The sequence below is a fragment of the Oryctolagus cuniculus genome, chromosome 6, assembly GCF_051225735.1.
Source record: "Oryctolagus cuniculus isolate XC-2025 breed Fujian yellow rabbit chromosome 6, ASM5122573v1, whole genome shotgun sequence".
Lineage (NCBI taxonomy): Eukaryota > Metazoa > Chordata > Mammalia > Lagomorpha > Leporidae > Oryctolagus > Oryctolagus cuniculus.
The window spans coordinates 17,877,943-17,898,760 of NC_142872.1; the positions used below are offsets into that span (position 1 = coordinate 17,877,943).

General features: G+C 48.3%; 1 protein-coding gene across 3 annotated transcripts in view; it reads left to right on the forward strand.

Moving 5' to 3' along the window:
- MEGF10 (multiple EGF like domains 10) overlaps window positions 1-20,818 on the forward strand; it is a 171,349-nt gene that overhangs the window by 144,278 nt on the left and 6,253 nt on the right. For 2 of the 3 annotated variants that reach the window (XM_002710085.6, XM_089334908.1), the window contains exons 14-22: window positions 2,684-2,830; window positions 3,934-4,068; window positions 4,604-4,732; window positions 9,021-9,149; window positions 11,852-11,980; window positions 13,953-14,081; window positions 16,369-16,605; window positions 17,587-17,714; window positions 19,049-19,172. In XM_002710085.6, coding sequence (XP_002710131.4) covers window positions 2,684-2,830; window positions 3,934-4,068; window positions 4,604-4,732; window positions 9,021-9,149; window positions 11,852-11,980; window positions 13,953-14,081; window positions 16,369-16,605; window positions 17,587-17,714; window positions 19,049-19,172 — 1,287 coding nt within the window. Of the gene's footprint in view, window positions 1-2,683; window positions 2,831-3,933; window positions 4,069-4,603; window positions 4,733-9,020; window positions 9,150-11,851; window positions 11,981-13,952; window positions 14,082-16,368; window positions 16,606-17,586; window positions 17,715-19,045; window positions 19,173-20,818 lie in introns of all 3 variants that reach the window. The other variant, XM_051844159.3, reaches the window with a different exon arrangement.

Below are 20,818 nucleotides of genomic sequence, written 5' to 3' on the forward strand. Positions count from 1 at the left end.
CGTGCTCTGTGGACCTCACTGCTGGTAATTCTACAGTTCTATAGTCATTTCTTAGCCTCTTAAAATGTGTGCTCCCATAAAATATTCATATTCTTCAGAGAGGGTACATTCAACAATAATACATTTATCGGGTCCTTTCTTGACTGTAAGGTAAAGGTCAGATAGCAACAGAGCCCAGAGAGACGGAAGAGGAGGAGGAGCCGTGGGAAGCAAGGGAGCAGTGTGGGACATGCTTGGTATTTGTCTTCAGATAGGTTAGACATTAATACCTGCAAAATGATGACTCACTCGTACTGATGAGAGAGTCAGAACCCGGCTGGAATTTTTAAAGGGGGAGTGGTAATAGAATTATTATCATTTAGATTCAAAGCCCTCCTCAAATAAGTTATTTAAAAGTAAACTCGGTTCTGCAGAAGTATGCATGCATGAGTGGGGAGAGAAGGCTGAAGAGGCCGTCTGCAGCTTTCTTCATGATTCTGTGCAAGCGAAAGGAGGTAGAGCTCCTGCTTGCCCTGTCCCGGGCCTGGTTACTTACCTGGAAATTACCTCCGTATTTGCTAGCCAGATGGCTGAACCTCGTCAGAGAAGAGGAATCTGGGGTGAAGTAAAGGATCGACTTTATTCAGGCTGGCCAGTCTGGCCTACGGTAGATACTGTCATACGCTCAGACTGAGAAAGTGCCAAGGTCTATGCACATCGCGACGACCTGCAGCGTAAAGCAACAGCGTCTACCTGTGAGCTGGAGCGCAATCCCTTCCATCGTCACCGAATTAACGGGATTCATTCAACATAGCGCCGGTGACTGGACAAGTAGCTAGTACACACAAGCACCGTAAATGGCTGAATCTTACCTTCCCTGCTTCCAGCCCTCATCCTACAGAAATAGTGGCAGCGGATTAACCAGATAATGATTCAGCTCTCGCCTCTTCAAAAATCCGCACGGGGACTGGCCTGGATGGCTCCAGACCATGACACCCAGGAGTGTCTGAAGCCCTGGGAGGCAGTGTCCCCGCCCTAGCTGCTGATGGATAGGACCCTGGCTCACAGACGGAGCGTGGGACCTGCCAGAACCTGAGTGGAGAGAGAAGCCTGGTGCGGATGATCCCTGCTGGTCCTATGTTTAATGTCACCAAACAGCAGGATTTGGGTTCACAGTGTCCTTTTTAAGTGGTTTACCATTCAATAAGATGCCTTTTCCTAGTAAAAGTTTAGGGAAATTTACCAGGGAAGCCTTGGCTGAGGTATCCCGTTTGTGGAGGCTACAGTTTCCATCTGCATCTTGGTTTTTCAAAAGAGATTTGGGGGGCAATGATAATGTATTTGTGGATATATAAGGAAATAGCATTGTAGGCTTGGTCCTTATTTATTCTATAGGAATGCCGAAACTCCAACTGGCTCTGTGAACACACCTGGTCTTCATGACCCAGCCAGTGTTCCAGGATGAAATGTCATTGTTGGTCTGCAACCTTTCATGCCTACCCAACAGCCTTTGTTACGAGAGAAAGTTCCAGAAGGAGGAAGATAGGAAGAGGCCAAGTGGGGATTTATCATTCAGCAGAGAGGGTGGCATGGGGATTATCAACACTCACCTTGTGGTCTGGGGCTACTTCTCTATGCAGGGGGAGGCCACGTGACTTCCCTCCTGATTGCTTCAGAAGCCAAAACCCGCACCACAGTACTATGCCCTTCCCAGCTCCCGCGTGTAAAGTAGTAGTTGTAAGGAAAAGGATGCAGAACAGAGAAGAGACAGGATATGAACTCACAGCCAAAACGGATTTATTCACAGAGATGGCCAACTGCCAGCATGCTCGCAGACCTAACGTGTGGCAGAGGGCCCAGTCCTCAGTGGGCTGGGCCTTGTGTGTCTCAGGGTGGGCCAAGGGCCCGGAGGTGGGGTGGGGGTGATTGACAGAGGTGAGTTTCTCCATACAGGTTTTTAGTTTTCAGTGCTTTCAAACCTGAAAAAAAAAAATGAAAACAACAAATAACAACAAAAATGTGGGTGGGATAGGGAACAACACAGGGCATGAGACTGAATTGGTCTTTTGAAAGGATACAGGGGTGGCCGGCACCGCGGCTCACTTGGCTAATCCTCTGCCTGCGACGCCGGCACCCCGGGTTCTAGTCCTGGTCAGGGTGCCAGATTCTGTCCCAGTTGCTCCTCTTCCAGTCCTGCTCTCTGCTATGGCCTGGGAAAGCAGTAGAAGATGGCCCAAGTCTTTGGCCCCTATACCCATGTGGGAGACCCGGAAGAAGTTCCAGGCTCCTGGCTTCAGATTGGCTCAGCTCTGGCCATTGTGGCCATTTGAGAAGTAAACCAGAGGATGGAAGACTTTTCTTGCTCTCTCTCTGCTTCTGCCTCTCTACAACTCTGCATTTCAAATAAATAAATAAATCTTAAAAAAATTTTTGTCTTCAACACAGAGCCTTGGAGCTTCCCTGTTGCACCTCATTGTAAAGAAGAAAACTCAGTATCCCAAAGGTGTTTATTCCTTCCTTATGACCCCTTAGAAAATCATTCTGCTTGTATCTTTAATATGATGGTGATACTGTGTGTTGATACCTGGCTTTTAAACCTTCCATCACCTCTGTTCCCGGCTTCCCATGAGTCTCAGCGAACTAGCCACTGCACGAGCCACCTCCCTGCCTGGCCCTCAGCCCCACCCCATGTGTGTTGTTACAGGTGTCCACTGTGACAGCGTGTGTGCAGAGGGCCGCTGGGGCCCCAACTGCTCCCTGCCCTGCTACTGCAAGAACGGGGCATCGTGCTCTCCTGACGACGGCATCTGTGAGTGTGCGCCTGGATTCCGGGGTACCACTTGTCAGAGAAGTAAGTGACTCCAGGGGTGGTCGCTCCCGTCTCCCCTTCCCCAGGGGCCGTGGACAGATGTTCACAGCGAGGGTGCTGTAATGGGTCACCTGTGTTTTGTGGAATTGTCCTTATCTGCGCCTCCCTGAGAACTTGGTGCTTTCCATCCTCCAGGACAAACCTCGCAGATGGGCTGTAACCGTTCCTTCTCAGTAAGGATTTCATTGCCTCATTGGCACCCGCCTGGGGATATTCTTGATCTGTCCTGAAGCTTACAAATGGTGTTCCAGAAATGCGTTGACCTGTAACTATTTTATTCAGCAACTTGGCATTGGCCTTACCTTAATTACCAGAGTCAACATCAGCCAAACCTTGAGGCGAATCATACTTGGGGAAATAGAACTGAGAAGTTAAAAATGGGGACTGTTGACATTGGGCAGTAGACTTTGAGTTGGAAAATGACCCGTAAAACTTCGCTAAGTTTTTGAGTAAATGCGATCAAGAAGAAAGTTGTGATCGATTCTAAGGTGCACTATCCTGATTTTTTTTTTTTTTTTGCAATTGTCCTTTATTCCCATTAAGAAGTCCATGCATTGTCCTATATTTAAATCCAGACAGTGTCCGCCAGGGAATCTAAGCAAAGAAGTGTTTTGCTTATTCGCTTTTCAGTTGCAATCGTTCACCTGGACTGCACAGAGGAGAAAAGTCCCCTAATTTGAACACTAGATCTATTTATTGCCAGGAAAAGCTCTTACAGAATAGAGGTTCAGCGAATGGCCCGAGAGCACTTGCTTGGGGCTTGTTAGTATTTGGCCTTTCATTTTCTTCATTCTTGTATTCAATCAACAGAAAATCTTGAGCTCCTCCCCCTGCCCTGTGCCAAGCCTTGAGCTAATTGGAGCCTATTAAATGGGAAAATGAAAAGGAGGAAGACATTGGTTTGCCCTCAGGGAATGCAGGATACCCTTGTTCCTTTTGTCCTTCTGATTTTATACCTGGGAAATCCTCAGGATCTTTTTTTTTTTAGGGTTTTTAATTCTCCTCCCGAGCTTGACCTAGACCCCATGTAGAATCTGGAGCAGTGCATCCCACAACGGTAACTGTCCACTTCTGTTCTGTTCCAGTCTGTTCCCCTGGTTTCTATGGGCACCGCTGCAGCCAAACATGCCCACAGTGTGTTCACAGCAGCGGCCCCTGCCACCACATCACAGGCCTGTGTGACTGCCTGCCAGGCTTCACTGGCGCCCTCTGTAACGAAGGTAAGGCGGGCAGAATTTCAAGAAATTCGTAAGGATGGGATGCCTGAGCCCATGGAGTCCACCTGTAGGCTTCCCTTCTGGCCTCCCCAAGGGCAAATTCTCAGCGCTCCACTCCCTGTGCTGTGCTGTGTCAGTAGTTTCTGCAAATGCAAGTCTGAGTCCTGGAAAAGCTGGCTTCCCAGGCCAGCACCTGTCTTTCTTCTCTGAGCTGTGCTCCCTTTCAGTTTTATTTGGATACATCTTCCCATGAAAAATCTCTAACAGGAAGGATTTTGACCATCCTAGCAAGAAGCCCTGAAGACAGATTTCTGGAAAAGTAATAATGTCTCCTGCTTTGTGATGTCTTCCTAAGGGTCGTTGGCTTCAGGTGTTTGTAAAAATTAAGCCATTCAAGATGAGCGGTGCTGTCCAGCAGAGGCCTCTGCTATGCAGGCAGAGGGCACCCTTAAAGTCATTTCCTGTCCCAAACATCCGGGGTCCTGTGAAATGCACTGTGATTGACAGTTACTGACCTATAACTTACTCACACCTACAGTGTGTCCCAGTGGCAGATTTGGGAAAAACTGTGCAGGAATTTGTACATGCACCAACAATGGAACCTGTAATCCCATTGACAGATCATGTCAGTGTTACCCGGGCTGGATCGGCAGTGACTGCTCTCAACGTAAGTCTTGCTTGAGGACAACTGATCAACCATTCTTACGTGCTTGTTTTCAAATCCTTTAAGGTTGTAGTTTGGTGTTTATATAACCCGGATAGCATATAAGACTAATTCTAAGATGCCTTCTAGTTTTGGAATTCTTTCTATTCTAGCTGTATGCCATGGTCCTATATTTAAACCCACATAGTGTCTTGGGAAGAACATAGATATGTAACATTTTACATATTCACATTTTGATGACTCACTATCCATTGAAATCAAAGTAGATACGTTGGGAAGTGCATCTTTTTGTTCTGGCATTGGTCTCGAGAGTTAATTGTGTAGAGCTTATGAGATGCAGACCTTAGGCCAGGGCCGCAGCTCAATAGGCTAATCCTCCACCTAGCGGCGCTGGCACACCAGGTTCTAGTCCCGGTCAGGGCGCCGGTTCTGTCCCGGTTGCCCCTCTTCCAGGCCAGCTCTCTGCTGTGGCCAGGGAGTGCAGTGGAGGATGGCCCAAGTACTTGGGCCCTGCACCCGCATGGGAGACCAGGAGAAGCACCTGGCTCCTGCCTTCGGATCAGCGCAGTGCGCTGGCCGTAGTGCGCCAGCCGCGGCGGCCATTGGAGGGTGAACCAACAGCAAAAGGAAGACCTTTCTCTCTGTCTCTCTCTCACTGTCCACTCTGCCTGTCAAAAAAAAAAAAAAAAAAAAAAGAGAGAGATGCAGACTTTAAAGCATTCTGGCCTCCTGAGCTGGCTTCCCCCCAACTTCTCCTTCCATACTCTGCTCCACCTCGCTTTCCCTCAGGTGCCTCCCACGCCTCTGTATTTCAGAAAGAGGTTGTGTGACCTCACGTGGGACTATGTCGGAGACTTTTAAATAAGCCAATTAGCCATGTCATTCAGTGACCGTAAGTCATTGACTAATCTGAAAGTATTTCAATTTTGAGCAGTAAATAGCATATGTTACGTATGAGGGTAATGTGGTTCCATACGTGATGAATTGCATGGCACATACTCAATTTATATTGCATCTAACCATCATACATATAAAAGAAATCGAAAAGTAATGATATACTGATTTTACATGGTGGTTTTCTGGCCATTTAATTCAGACTTCAAAGTTGCAGTCAACCTGCAAATGTTATGGAGTGAGCAATATGAATATATTTGTGTCTGATGACTATTTTTCCTGAATGTGGTTTATTTCTGGAGTGATTCAAGCTGTACCCCATTTCTGAGGGGTAAAGAAACAAAGCGAATAGATCTTGGAAGTGGAGCTCTTTGATGAAGGAAGTGTTATTAGATAGAATTCTTTGGTATGTGTTTCACTGCATTTTGGGGACATCACTTCAGAGGTAACCATAGCTAATCTGAATATACAAGTGTTACAAGAACTCTGATCCACACTGGCACAGATCAAGGGCCAGATACTCAAAGGCTGGGTCTGGAGAGGGAAAAAGACCTCAGATTATTGTCATAAAATGATTGATGTATTTTGCTCCTTGTTGAATTACTCTTTCTTTTGGAAGTTGGTCACTTCCTCATTTGGAGAAGAATGTGCTGCACGGAATGAAAATGGGAACACTACTGTGAATGGAGACTCTAGTGTTGCCTGCCCTCATAATCACCCCAGAGGAAGCTGATTTTTTTGGCAAAAGCTTTGCTTCTCATGGGGACCATTGATTTCACTGATTCCCATACGGACTCTGTGGAGCCATCTTAATATCTCCTCCTGGCAATTGTCAGCCTGTCTAAAAGAGACAAATCCATCCAGTGGAAAGAGAGAGTTAGAAAACCTAAGTGGTACTTTTAGAGAGGCAGGTATCCATGGTAAAATAATGTTTTCAGTTCCTGTCTCTACAGTAACCATTGAGGGTATAAACATTGAATGATATTTAGTCCCATTTTCTAGTCATAACCAATATAGGGAGTAAGACCTAGTGCAAGTGGGTTACTTTAGAAAATATAGATATAGAGGGCCAGTGCACCATGGCTCACTTGGTTAATCCTCCGCCTGCAGCACCGGCATCCCATATGGGCTCCGGGTTCAAGTCCAGGATGCTGCTCTTCCAGTCCAGCTCTCTGCTGTGGCCCAGGAAGGCAGTGGAGGATGGCCCAAGTGCTTGGGCCCTGCACCCACGTGGGAGACCAGGAGAAGCACCTGGCTCCTGGCTTCGGATCAGCGCAGCGCCGCCCGTAGTGGCCATTTGGGGAGTGTAAACCAATGGAAGGAAGACCTTTCTCTTTGTCTCTCTCTCTCACTGTCTAACTCTATCTGTCAAATAAAAAAAAAAAAAAAGAGAGAGAGAAAATATAGATGTAAAAAGATTTACACACATTGTTAAACATCATCTAAGAAATAGGTTGTTTCAGCCCGAGAGAGAATGCCCCACCGAGTATCATGTAGACTGGATATTTCTGTTGTTGTCACCCTGAGCCTTGGCTGTGGACCTAAAGGAGAAAAGCTGTATTTACCTAATAACACATAACACATCCTACTGTTAGTCTGGGTGACCTTGGACAAACGCTACTAATCTTCTTTTGACCATGGTTTCTTCCTCTGTGAAATGAGGGTGCTGTCAGTAGGGAATTCATTTTAATGTTCACTCCAGTCCTCAAGTGTCAGCTATTAATGTTACTCTTTGCCCTTAGATAAAAATGGCACCATTGTTTAGGAGATTTTTTTTTTTTTACTTTTTAAATTACTTCAGATTTATTTATTGCATTTATGGGTCTATGTGGCCTCCTGGGAATTCCTTTGGGAATTACTGGTGCTTCTTCTTTTAAGCTGTCATGTTCCTGAAGCAGTCGTAAGCACCAACAGTATTTTTTATAAATCTGTCGGCATCATGGCTCACTAGGCTAATCCTCTGCCTGTGGCACCGGCACCCTGGGTTCTAGTCCCGGTCGGGGCACTGGATTCTGTCCCAGTTGCTCCTCTTCCAGTCCAGCTCTCTGCTGTGGCCCGGGAGTGCAGTGGAGGATGGCCCAAGTGCTTGGGCCCTGCACCCACATGGGAGGCCAGGAGAAGCGCCTGGCTCCTGGCTTCGGATCGGCACAGAGCGCCAGCCGCAGCACGCCGGCCATAGCGGCCATTTGGGGGGTGAACTTATGATTTGCCAGATTCTTTATCCAACTTTCTGATTGCTTTTCCATTGGCTGCAGTGGAAAATGCAGCTTTTATTCTGTTATGTTTTGCCTCTCCAAGTTAAGAGCTTTTCTGAGTAAACAATTCTTATGTACAAGTGGGAACCTTAACATTTCCAACACGCCAGTAGTGAGAACTCGGGAGCAGAGTGACAAGTGCAGGATTTGGAAATCAAAGACGGGAATTACATGACCTCGAGTCCCTTAATCTCTGTTGAGTCAAATCATTTTCCTCCTCTGATCTCTGCTCAAATGTCCTTTCTGAAGGAAGCCTTTCTTAAAGGAGTAGCTCTCATTTGCTCCTTAATCTTCCTTAACCCTGTGTTTCTTTCCCATAGCATTTACTACCATTTATTTTTGTGCAGTTGGTTGGTTGGTTGGTGGTTTGCTGCTTCCTCTATTAAATATAAGCTTCCAGAGAGTAGATCATATTTTTTCTTGTCTTTTGCTATCTCTTCTGTGCAGGTAATAGTGTTAGACATGTGGTAGGTGTTGAATATGCGTTCGTTTAGTATTTTAGGTGACTCTTGTTCCAGCCACCCTGTTGTACAGATAAGTAAATGTGGGTGGCCGGCGCCGCGGCTCACTAGGCTAATCCTCCGCCTAGCGGCGCCGGCACACCGGGTTCTAGTCCCGGTCGGGGCGCTGGATTCTGTCCCAGTTGCCCCTCTTCCAGGCCAGCTCTCTGCTGTGGCCAGGGAGTGCAGTGGAGGATGGCCCAGGTGCTTGGGCCCTGCACCCCATGGGAGACCAGGAAAAGCACCTGGCTCCTGGCTCCTGCCATCGGATCAGCGCGGTGCGCCGGCCGCAGCGCGCTGGCCGCGGTGGCCATTGGAGGGTGAACCAACGGCAAAAGGAAGACCTTTCTCTCTGTCTCTCTCTCTCTCACTGTCCACTCTGCCTGTCAAAAAAATAAAAAAATAAATAAATAAAATAAAAAATAAAAAAAAATAAAAAAAGTAAATGTGGGTGTCAGTATTTATGGCTGTAGTTTCAGTCAGTCTTGCTGTCTGTATTTTAATGCTCAGTCTGTGCTTTCCTAGCTATGACGCATGCTGCTAACCCCTCCCATGCCAGGAGATGTGTAGAAGTAGACAGAGTTCTCTCCACTTGGGGCTGTCCTCAGAACTCTAACACTCTCTCCACACTTCTGGTTTCAGCGTGTCCACCTGCCCACTGGGGCCCGAACTGTATCCACACGTGCAACTGCCACAATGGGGCCTTCTGCAGCGCCTATGATGGGGAATGCAAGTGCACACCTGGCTGGACCGGGCTCTACTGCACTCAGAGTAAGTGAGAGCCCGCCAAGCCTCCCTGGGGAGCCTCGCCCGTGAATGAAACAGCCTCACCCTGCGGCTGCCCCATCTGAGCTCACCAAGGCTCCCTGGCGTAGCAGTGCTCCATCTACCCAACCACCCCGTGGGATCTAAGTTCCTCTGAGAGGTCAAGAGCTACCGCACTCCAAGTGTTCTGTCCCTAAGTCATATCAGGACACTGAGGTGGAGCAGTGCTGTGTGCTGGGCGCAGTCGCCTTCTCTTCTCTCCTTTAAGCAGATCCTACATACGTGGCTCGGATTCCCTGTGATTTAATTTAACAGCACAGGGTGTGGGGTAGTAGGTGATGGAGATGAGAAAGGTCGTCAAGAGAGTAAGCACTGCCTGACTAAATGCATGTTCTTGGAGAAGGTGGCTTCCGTGGTTTTCCAAACTTTAGCAAGCTTCAGAATCACCCAGAAGGCTCCACAAGCAAAGAATACGGTTGTCACCCAAAGTGCGTCTGATTGGCTACATCTGGGCGGAGACCTGAGAACTTGCATTTCTGTCCACAGGTGGTCATGCCAGCCCAGGTCCATGCTCTGAGAACCAGTGCTCCTGTTACTTTCTATTTCGTATACTGTTAGATCCTAAGCATTTTTGTTCCATTAGCACTCTGCATCATTGGACATATGTGCACATTACTCCACAGCTGAGAACCATTGGGAAAAAATAATTCTCTGGCCTCGTGCCTTCAGCTGAGTAAAGGGGACAAGTCATATATTATGGTTATGAGTGATAGTCATTAATAATTTAAAGTCATAGCAATTAGCTGAGAAGGAAAATGGGTCAGAAAGTAGACAATTCTTATGTAATACTAATTAGCAAACATAGTTAGAGAATAGGGTGAACAAAGGGAATGTGGACATTGAATGAACCAGCAGTTGAAAGGGAGCCCCAGCGAGGAGGAGGTTGCTCTAAGCATGGCTGGTTGTGTATCAGTGAGGATCTGTGAACTCCTTAAGGAGAGCACTGGGAAGATGTTACTTATAAATCTGAATTCGAGCCTTCTTCAAACAGATTGCCTATTGAAGTGGTAGTGGCAGGAGTAACGTGGGGTCTAGAGCCACACTTCCTGCATCTGCGCCATGGTCCTGCCATCCTGCCATTGGCTGGCTGTGGGATTTGGGACTCTCAGGGCTTAGTTCCTGTCTGTTGGATGGGAATTTCCATCCCTGTGTTTCTGGGCTGTTGTGAAGATGAAAAGAATGCATGGAAACATGTGGTGCAGAGGAGGTGCTGAACAAACACCTGACAGGGAGCCGTCATTGTGAGCTGGTGCCTGTGATTCCCTGTGCTTTGTGAGAAGTGGGCTTTCGTTAAACCTCACCCTAAGAAAAGAGGAAAATAAGAGAAAGGCACATGTGATATTTGGCACTGAATCAGCCTGCCTGGAAACTTTTGTTACCCCAGAGAACCCTGAAATCTGTGTGCACGGCGGCTGCTGGCCCAGGAGAGGTGGCAGAGCTCGTGTTTGTCTTCAGCCTGGGGACCCCCGAGGTCCAAGACCTGGAAATCATGCAGCCATGTGAAAGCTTATTGCTGTTTTGAAAACACCTGGAAAGTACAAGGATTTGTTTTTATTTTATTGTATTTTATTTTATTTATTTTCATGTCAAAGCAAAGAGATACAGGCAGAGTGAGAGAGACTGATTCACTCCCCAGATGCCCATCACTGCCAGGGCTGAACGTGGAGTCAGCCTGGAACTCAGTCTGGGTTTCCTACCTGGATGATCCGAGCACTTGAACCATCACTGCTGCCTACCAGGGTGCACATTGTGAGGAAGCTGGACTTGGAAGCAGAGTCGAGACCCTGAACCAGGCACTCCAGTATGGGATTCAGGCATTTCAAGCAACCTCTTAACCAGTGTTCAAATGCCCACCCTCAGGTGTTTTGCTTCAAGTTAAGCCTTCTATTGTATATCTTCAGTGAAGGTAATAATGTTGTCCAAGTTAGTAATAGATGTATACAAGGCTAGCCACAGAGTTGGAGGTGTCCTGTACTAGAAGTAAAACCATATTCGTAATTTTATTTTTATTTATTTATTTGAGAGGCAGGAAAAGGTTCCCATCTTTAGTTACTCTCCCAAAGGCCCCCAGTGGCCTGACCTGGTATAGACTGAAGCTGGGAGCCAACCCAGCCAGGTCTTCCACACAGGTGACAGAAACCTTGTCACCAGTGCTTCCCTGGTTCTGCACTGGCAGGAAGAGCCAGAGCTGGGACTTGAACCCAGGAACTCTGGTGTGGGTTATGAGCACTTAACCAGTAGGTCAAATGCTGGCTCCTAGAGATGATTTTAATGTGATGTACCCATTTGAGTCCTGGGATCCGAGTCCAGGATTCTAGCAGTTGAGTGAAAGGATGAGGGGAAGTGCTAAGTACATCTACAGGCTACAGGGAAGCTTTGATAGATGTAGTTGTGCCTCCAGGGATACTAGTGATGGTTCCGCTGACAGGTCTGGAATTCTTCTCTCTGCTACTTATGAGTTACACCCTCCTTGCAAGAATCCTGCCTTGGGACATCAAAGAAACCCCGTGGCAAGCTGAGATACGCACTACTGTCTTGATTCCCTAGGGACTCAGCTTCTTTCAAGTTTAAACATAAATCTGTTGGGTGTGCAAGCCGTGTTTCTCCCCAGCACCTCTTGACTCCTGCTACCTTCCCTCCTCACACAGGATGCCCTCTGGGCTTTTATGGCAAGGACTGTGCCTTGATATGCCAGTGTCAAAACGGAGCCGACTGTGACCACATCTCTGGGCAGTGCACTTGCCGCACTGGATTCATGGGGAGACACTGTGAACAGAGTGAGTACGAGGGCACAGCCCGAAACCGGGCAGTTTGTGTTTCCCTAGAAGCCGTGTTGCTAGATGCCTGAAAACATGAAGGCAGAAGTTCCCATTTTTAAGCAGACTGAGCTGATGGCTGGTGACTGCCCTTCCCAGAGACTGGCCTCCCTGGGGTCATCGCTGGCTCTGGGTGGAAGAGGTGTGCCTGCAGGAATGGAGACAGAATTCAAGTTTTCCATTCTCTTCTTTCTGCCTCTCCCTTCCTCTCCTCCTTATTTTTGGAACGTGGCTGCTCAGAGCTTTAAAGCAGCCAGCTAAGCTTTTTCTCTGGCCAAGGTGGGACTCAGGATCCCCCTTGGAGGACAAGATGTTAGGTGGGGAGCAGGGCTGGGGTCCCAGGGCCTGCCTGTTGCCGATGCAGGGTCAAACATGCAAACATTGCCACCCTATAGGCTTCCCTAGAGAATACTTTTGTCCTGCTTCCACTAACTACTTCTTGCTGGATGTAATAACCTTCAAGGGAACTTACTGCCTTAATTTTTATTTGGAAATCCCATTTGAGGAAAATTTGCACGTCAGACCTCCTCATCCTTGGCTGTGCATTTCGACCCCTGCAGCTCTGCATCTGCTCACGGGGTTATAAGATCTTCAAGTGAGTATTTCACATGAGTGTGTGCTTCGTGTCCTCCGTAACTTTCACTGAATATTTGAGGTGGATAAAGAAGGACTTGGCACTGCACGGGGCTCACTGTCTTATGGGAAACTCCCACCCTCCCCACCCCCTGTAGACAGGAAATGGCACAGGGTGTATATTCTAGGGAAGGAGGCAGCAAAGTTTCCCCAGCTGCAGGGCAGCATGGCCTGGACAGGGACATCGGCCGTCAGGACATTGGCAGTGAGCTCCCCTTCCCCTCCACCACACCACCACCTCAGTGCCCCCTGGCAGCCAAGTGGTCTCATTCTTAGGCGCTACAGTCTAGGGCTTCTTGGGATGTCTTCCCCCTAGCGATTACAACAAGAGCAACTTTCAGTAATCAGCTCAAGACTAAGACAACCCAGTCATAGTTTTGTGTTGCTCTTTCCTTTATTCATGAAACAGACAGTGAGTCACACAGCTACTTGCACACCCACTTGCATGCATAAATATTATGTGAATGAGTCCAAATACTTCAACGTAGGCACAGAACCAGAGTCGGCTCAACGCTGACTTTTGCTTGAATGCCAGGTGACTGGTTAAGGTCTTATTAAGCGAAAACCTTTTAAGTGCTCCCATGATTACACTGAGCATCAAATTAAAACGTCCCTATTTTTGAAAACTTCTCCCGGTGCACATTTGTAAACAGAAACCCTGTGTTTGCCAGAGAACTCTGATTAATAACAATAGCACATTGCCCCCTGCTGCTCACTCAACGATATTCCACCAGGAAGATTTCACACTCTGAAATCCATGCCCAACTCTTCTAAGACCGTCCTGCAAATCCGAAGTTTGAACCATTCCCAGGTTCATGAAGTTCTTACCTACAAAATTAGCAGCACTTGCCCTCCCCATCTTCTCCTCCTCACAGCTAATCCGAGAGAGAATATGTCTTTGGGGTGCTCCCCGAGCCTGCAGTACAACATGTTATGATCACAAGGAAGCATCTCTAGTTTGTGCTTTGTAGTGTAGACCCCTTGCAGCCTGCAACACTGTCTGATGGAGTCACTGCAACTAGTGCTGTGTGATTGTCCTGCAGACACCCTGTGTATGCATCAGGGAGGCGGGTATGCAGCAGCTGGAGGTGTCGAGAAATGTAATGTTCAGCAACTTATGCAGGCTGGACTGTGAGTCCCTCTGTGACTCAGAGAGCGCAGTCCAGCTCTGAGACACCCTGGGCACCGTAAGCCTGTCTGAACAGCTGTTCCTTGAAAGGGCTCCCCACCCAGTAAGAGAGAGCCTTGCTTCAGCTCCCCAGGACCGGGAGGCTACATTGGGCCTGATCTCCTTTTCCAGAGTGTCCTGCAGGAACATATGGCTATGGCTGCCGCCAGATATGTGACTGTCTGAACAACTCCACCTGCGACCACATCACCGGGACCTGTTACTGCAGCCCAGGATGGAAGGGGGCACGATGTGATCAAGGTAAGCGTACTAGCAAACGCTCACTATCCCCTGTTGTTATGTGACCATCATGTACCACCATGCACCACCCATTGGTCATGTGGGTTGTCTAGTATAATCCCTGTCACAGCTCTGCATGGCATCACTTGCTAGGTGAGTGCCTCAGTGTTCCTGTCCTACAGATAAAGAAGCCAAAGTTAAAGAGCTAAAATAATTTCCCGAAGGCCACAGAGCTGTTAGAGAGGATGTATCTTAGTTTTGATGCCAGATCTCTCTTATTCCAAAGCTCCTAAGCCTATGATGTTTTTTAGCTTTACTGCAGCATAATTAACATAAAAAATACATATTTAAAGTATGTAACTTGATAAAATCTGGAGCATGTAAGCAATGATGATATCACCATTAAAAAGACAACATCCATCATTCTGTACATTCTACATACCTTTCCACGCCACTTCCCCTTAGACCCCAGGCATTCACTAGTCTGCTCTCTGTTATTATAAAACTAGTTTGCATTTTGTAGAATTCCATTTAAATGTAATCACATTGTATTCTTTCTTTGGGTCTGGCTTTATTTACTTACTGCAGTTATTCTGAGATTGTACTGTATCATTGTGTATGTCAGTCACTGAGTTCTTTTCATTGCTGAGTAATATTCCAATGAATGGATACACCATAATTTGTTGAGCCCTCCTTCTATAGATGAATGTTTGTATTGTATCCAGTTTTTGACTACTACAGAGAAATCTATGGACCATTGTGTACAAGTCATTTTGTGGTCTGTATTTTCATTTCTCTTGGATAAATACCTAAAAGCAGAATATTTGAGTTATATGGTAGGCATGCATATGTTGAGCATTTCAAAAATTTTGCATCTATGGTTTTTTTTAACTTTTAATTAATAAACATAAATTTCCAAAGGCATCTATGGTTTTTAACTGGAGTGCATATCATAATCTCCTGGGAAAACCTGTCATATACATAGTCCCAGTTGCGTAATTCTGATTGTAGGGTGGATAGGCCTTTGAGAAGGTGTCTGTGGTGGTTCTGAGGCATACCAAGGCTGCACTCTTGGGATGACAGGAAGCAAATAAGCTGCAAAAGTCCCTAAATATTTGTCCACCCCACATGGAAGTCCAGCATTGAGTTCCTGGCTGTAGGCTTCAGCCCAGCCCAGGAACGTTGTGGACATTTGGGAAAGAACCAGTGGATGTGAACTCTCGGTGTCTCTTTCTCCCTTGCTGTCTTTCTCTCTCTGTCTTTCTGCCTCGCAAATAAATAAATAAATTTCAAGTTGATTCACTGTTGGAGGTGGACTCACCTTAGACTACAGAGCACATAAATATTCACAATTGCAACATTTAATTTCTTTCATAAAATAGCTTTTCATGCTCACGGTTTACATGTGGCTGTCACAGCAATGAGATGTTATATTTCATGATCACATCCTATTACAGGCACATTGTCTTCTTACTGCACTGGCCCCAGTGTTCTGTGTTTCCAGGCAGACTGTTTGAGAGGAGGTCTGGCTTTGAAAATCCTAAAATCCCTGGAGCATGTAATTGTGCTAAAAGCAGCTACAACGGAGGCAGCTGCCTCATTTACAGATGAGAAACACATCCTGAGAAGCCTGCGGGGATGCTCAGGGTCTGTGGGTGCTTTCGGCTCAGATGCCAGATTTCTTGACTCTTCATTCGTACCTTTAGCATCCTCCCTTAAGGGGCCAGGAGGGAGCTGTGTCAAATGTGGAATTTGGAGCTTCATGAGTGAGGTTGTAGGGTGATAGTATCACGTAGCTGTTATGCAGAAATGACTGTGCAGAACACCATTTTCTGAGGGAGATGGTCCATCAAAATTAGTTCCTGGACAGTGTTTGTAACGGCATTAAGCTTGCTTGGGAGGAATCTACTTGAAAAGCTAAGGACAGACACAGGATTAGACAGTTGGGACATGTAGGATTTGTCTCCCATAAACTCAGTGCTGAGTAACAAATCAAAGCTAGGTAAGTTGTCACCTCAGGTTAACTGCCAGTCTAAATGTTTAATATGAAATGTCTGAGAGCTCCCAACCCCTACTGCTGAGTCTTTGGATTCAGTAAATCCTTTGTCCAGGCACACACCAGCCACAGGCTTCTGAAAACAAGGAATGCTTGTCTTTCCTTCCTGCTCTGTTCCCAGAAGCCTCCCAGTTAACATTTGACAAACTGGAAATACCCAGGCCTTAGCCGGGCCGGGGATTTCTGCTGGCAGAGGGCAAGCCCACGTGCAGCGGCTGTCCTGATGCTGTGAGCTGCTTCTCCTTTCTCCAGCCGGAGTGATCATCGTTGGAAATCTGAACAGCCTAAGCCGAACCAGTACCGCACTGCCTGCTGATTCCTACCAGATCGGAGCCATCGCGGGCATCGTCATCCTGGTGCTCGTGGTCCTCTTCCTCCTGGGGTTGTTCGTGATTTACAGACACAAGCAGAAGGGGAAGGAGCCGAGCATGCCCGCCGTTACCTACACCCCGGCCATGCGGGTCATCAATGCGGATTACACCGTCTCCGGTGAGCGGCCTGGCGCTCCCTGGCCTGGATGTCTCGCCCGGTCCCTTGGCCCTGGGGGTGTGACTGTGCTGTCTGCGTGTCTGTCTGTCCTCTCAGAGAGAACTGTGTGTTCTGAAAGGTTGTGAATGGTCACAGTGTTTTGTTGTGATCTCAGCGATTGTAAAATCATCACCTTGTGGTTTTCTAGGAGGGTTTCAAAGTTGGGCTCGTTGTGTGGTTGCTTTAGATTTAGGAAGTTGCCATCAGGAAGAAGCGTGTCTAGTCCCAGCTTCTGTCCCAGGTGAGGCGGAGCGATGGACAAGAGCGTTGAAGTGCACCAGGCTCAGGAGCACATGGGGGCAGTGACCGGGCTCTGCCTCTTGAGCTCCAGAGCTTTCCACAGGGACCTCTGGCCTCGAGGGCCACCGAGCTACATAACAACATCGGGGTTTTGTGGCGTTAGCAAGAGCCAGGGCAGTCCTTTAAGAAAGCTTTTTGAATCTTCCTTTCTGTCCCAAGTACCCATGAAATTTAGAAAAACAAAACTTAAGTGACAGCCCCCAGAAGAAGTCATCTTTAGACGGATTGAAAACTGGAAATCTGCACTGACTTGCGGGCAGTTGCGGAAGCCGGCAGGCTGGTTGGCTGGCTGCTCATGGATACCAGCACCCTAAGGCCATCAGCACAGCAGCTGATGCACCTAGCAGTACATTTTCAGTGCAGAGGACTGGGAGAGGAGCTCATGCGTTTACAGAAAGAGGGGGCAGGCAGTTGGCTCAGAGGTTACCATGCCACTGGGGCTGCCTCTAGCCGGTATCAGAGGGCCTGGGCTTTCACCCCAGCTCTGCTTCCAAGCCGGATTCCTGCTAACGCGCACCTGAGAGGCAGCAGGTGATGGCTCAAGCACTTGGGGTCGGTCCTGAGCTTCCATCCTCTGGCTTGAGCCCAGAAAGGCAGGAGTTGGAAGGGCGTATGTGTGGTAACCGGCTGCTTCTCCCGCAGAAACCCTGCCCCACAGCACGGGCGGCGCGGGGAACAGTCACTACTTCACCAATCCCAGCTACCACACGCTGACGCAGTGCGCCACGTCCCCGCACGTCAACAACAGGGACCGCATGACCATGGCCAAGGTGAGGGGGCGTGCTCGGGTGCTGGACGGTGGGCAGGGCAGAGGGGCAGGCACGCGCGTTCATGGAGGGCCGCCGCCGCTGTTCCAGACACTTTCCTGCTACTGACGGTCCCTCCAGGCAGTGCCCTCTGGGTGTGTCTCAGGCTCTCAAGTTGGCTGACAAAAACCCCAAGGAGCAGGAGTCTCTGCCATGTAACTGCTGCCCGTGAGTGAGTCAGGCGCCCCTGTCTGTGCAGCCTGCGCCGTTTCCATCACACGCCCTGGAAAAACGTTCCTGGCGCTGCGTGACGCCGCTTTAACCCTGCGTCACGGAGGCCTGTAGCCGCACGGACCCTGGGTAGAGTTGCCAGCTCTGTCTTTCCTCGCCACCCGGCTTCTAGCACCCTTTCCTGGGCTCCTGGCCTTGAGTCACAGCCGTAATAATACCCGGTGATTGGAGTTGAACCATGTGCAGCTGGGACTTCTGACGTGTCACCGATGGTCCCCAGAGTAAAAGCAGGACTGGCGTGTGCCCAGCCTTGCTAACCACTCTTGGCTTCCGTGCTTTGAATGAAAGGGAGGATTAAACGAGAGACCCGAAGCTCCGAGTGGTGGGAGATCCCAGGCTCACCTCCAAGGCTCACCTCCCAGCCTCCTGGCTCTGCTCTGAAATCCCAAGCATTTCTCCCTCCCACGTGGTCTTTGCAGGCTCCCCTGTGCGGTTCCAGCTCTCTCTCAGAAACAGCACGGGCTAATGAAGTGAATCCAGTTGTCATTAAATTGGTGCAGCCAGCTTTTAATCACAGTGAAGCAGGGTTATGGAGCCCCTGACATTCTGCCCAGCCTCGCGTTCCCGCCACCGCATCTGTTCTCTCCTCTCTCCTCTCTCTCTCTCTCTCTCTCTCTCTCTCTCTCTCTCACACACACACACACACACACACACTCCGGGAGGGAGGCAGGCAGACCACCCCATCAGCGCAGCCATGCCTGGAGAGCGTCACCCGTGACTCACATAAGATCCTGGAGCTTTGGGTGGGAAGCTCAGACCAGGAATGCATTTTTTTTTCCCAAGTCAAAGTTCCATGTATAGAAATCCCAGCAAGGTCTAACTGGCACAGCGGGGCTGAGTGTAATGAGGTGAGGTCACAAGGAATAAATGGGCCCTGGGTCATGAGCTCCTGCTGCCCTCCCAGTGCCACCAGGTCAGGAGCAATCGCCTCAGTCCCTGCTCTCGGCTTCTTCTAGGGACCATCCCTGGTGTGTGCCCTGGACTTGCTTTCCCCCAGCCCTGCACCTCTGTGCTGGGTCACGCTCGGCTCCCTTTGTTTAAAGCCTTTGTTTGTATGTTGCCAGCAGTCAAAAAACAATCAGCTGTTTGTGAATCTCAAAAACGTGAATCCTGGCAAAAGGGGCGCGATGGTGGACTGCACCGGGACGCTGCCGGCCGACTGGAAGCATGGCGGGTACCTCAACGAGCTCGGTGAGTGCTCCTGCCCACGTCCCAGCAAGGCCTTTACCTTCCCCGCCCTGGACACAGCCCCGGGCTCCTGGGCTGTGGGGGTCTGCTGAAAACACGCATCAGCGGAACAACACCGAACACCCACGTGGGCCGGCCGCCGTCCTTCCTGCTTTATTTCCTGAACAGACCCTGGGTTGCTTTGGGCCAGCACTGGATGCAAAGGGACAAGGATGGCCGCTGCTGGAAGCTTTTCTTCCATGTGGCGTTGTGTCAGCATCCCCAGGATACCACTGAGGAACCCAGTGGTCAGGGGGTCAGCAACTTGTGCAAGGCCTCAGAGTCTGTAAAGTGTGAGACGTGGTACCCAGCCCTGCTGCAGCGTGTCCTCCCCTTTGGTGTCTTTTCACATAGAGAAGCCGCGGCTCAGATACTTTGTCTTTATCAGGAGGGGCTCTAGATGCCCACAGTGAAGGAGCAGACCAAGGAGTCTCAAACCTTTCGGAACCAGGAGCCCTGTACACCCTGAAAATTAGTGAGGGCCCCATGGAGTTTCTGTTGATGGGGGCAGTAACTATTCATAGTTACCATCTTGGCAATAAAACTGAGACTATTCTTAAACTACTTATTGATTTATTTGAAATAATAGTAATCTCGTTTCATGAGAACATGAAGTATGTTAAGAAAAATAACTGCATTTTCCAAAATCAAAAAAAGTGTCAGGGAAAAGAGAATCACTATTATACATTTTTCTTTCCTTTTCAAAAAATGTTTGAGATAACACATTTTAACTTACATTATAGTCAAAGGCTCATTGTCCCACTAAATAAAGAGTTCAACAAAAAAAAGTAGAAAAGACCATAGTTCAACAGGAATATAGGCAAGAGCTATAAACAATAATCAAACAAAAAGATGTCAGTTTCACTCACATACAGTAAATTTTAAAGTAGCCACAGACCATTAAAACTGTGGTAGTCTATCATTCTTAATTAGCAATCTACAGATTCAATGCAGTCCCTATCAAAATACCAGTGACATTCTTTGCAGAATTAGGAAAGGCAATCCTAAAATTCATGTGATGTCATGAAAGACCAGGAATAGCCAAAGCATCCTAAGCAAATAAAATAAAATAACAAGCTGGAAGCACCACAATACCTGAATTCAAACCATACTACAAAAGCATGCTAAAAGCTATGGTAATTAATTAAGACAACATGGGCCAGCGCCACGGCTCGCTAGACTAATCCTCTGCCTGCGGTGCTGGCACCCCGGGTTCTAGTCCCGGTTGGGGCGCCAGATTCTGTCCCTGTTGCTCCTCTTCCTGTCCAGCTCTCGGTTGTGGCCAGGGAGTGCAGTGGAGGATGGCCCAGGTGCTTGGGCCCTGCACCCACATGGGAGACCAGGAGAAGCACCTGCCTCCTGGCTTCAGATCAGCACAGCGCGCCAGCTGCAATGCGCCGGCCATAGTAGCTGCTTGGGAGGTGAACCAACGGAAAAAGGAAGACCTTTCTCTCTCTCTCTCTCTCTCTCTCTCTCTCTCTCTCTCTCTCACTGCCTAACTCTGCCTGTCAAAAAAAAAAAAAAAAAAAAAAGGTACTGGCATAAAAACCAACACATATATCAGTAGAACAGGATAGAGAGCCGGGAAATTAATTTGTGTACATATAGCC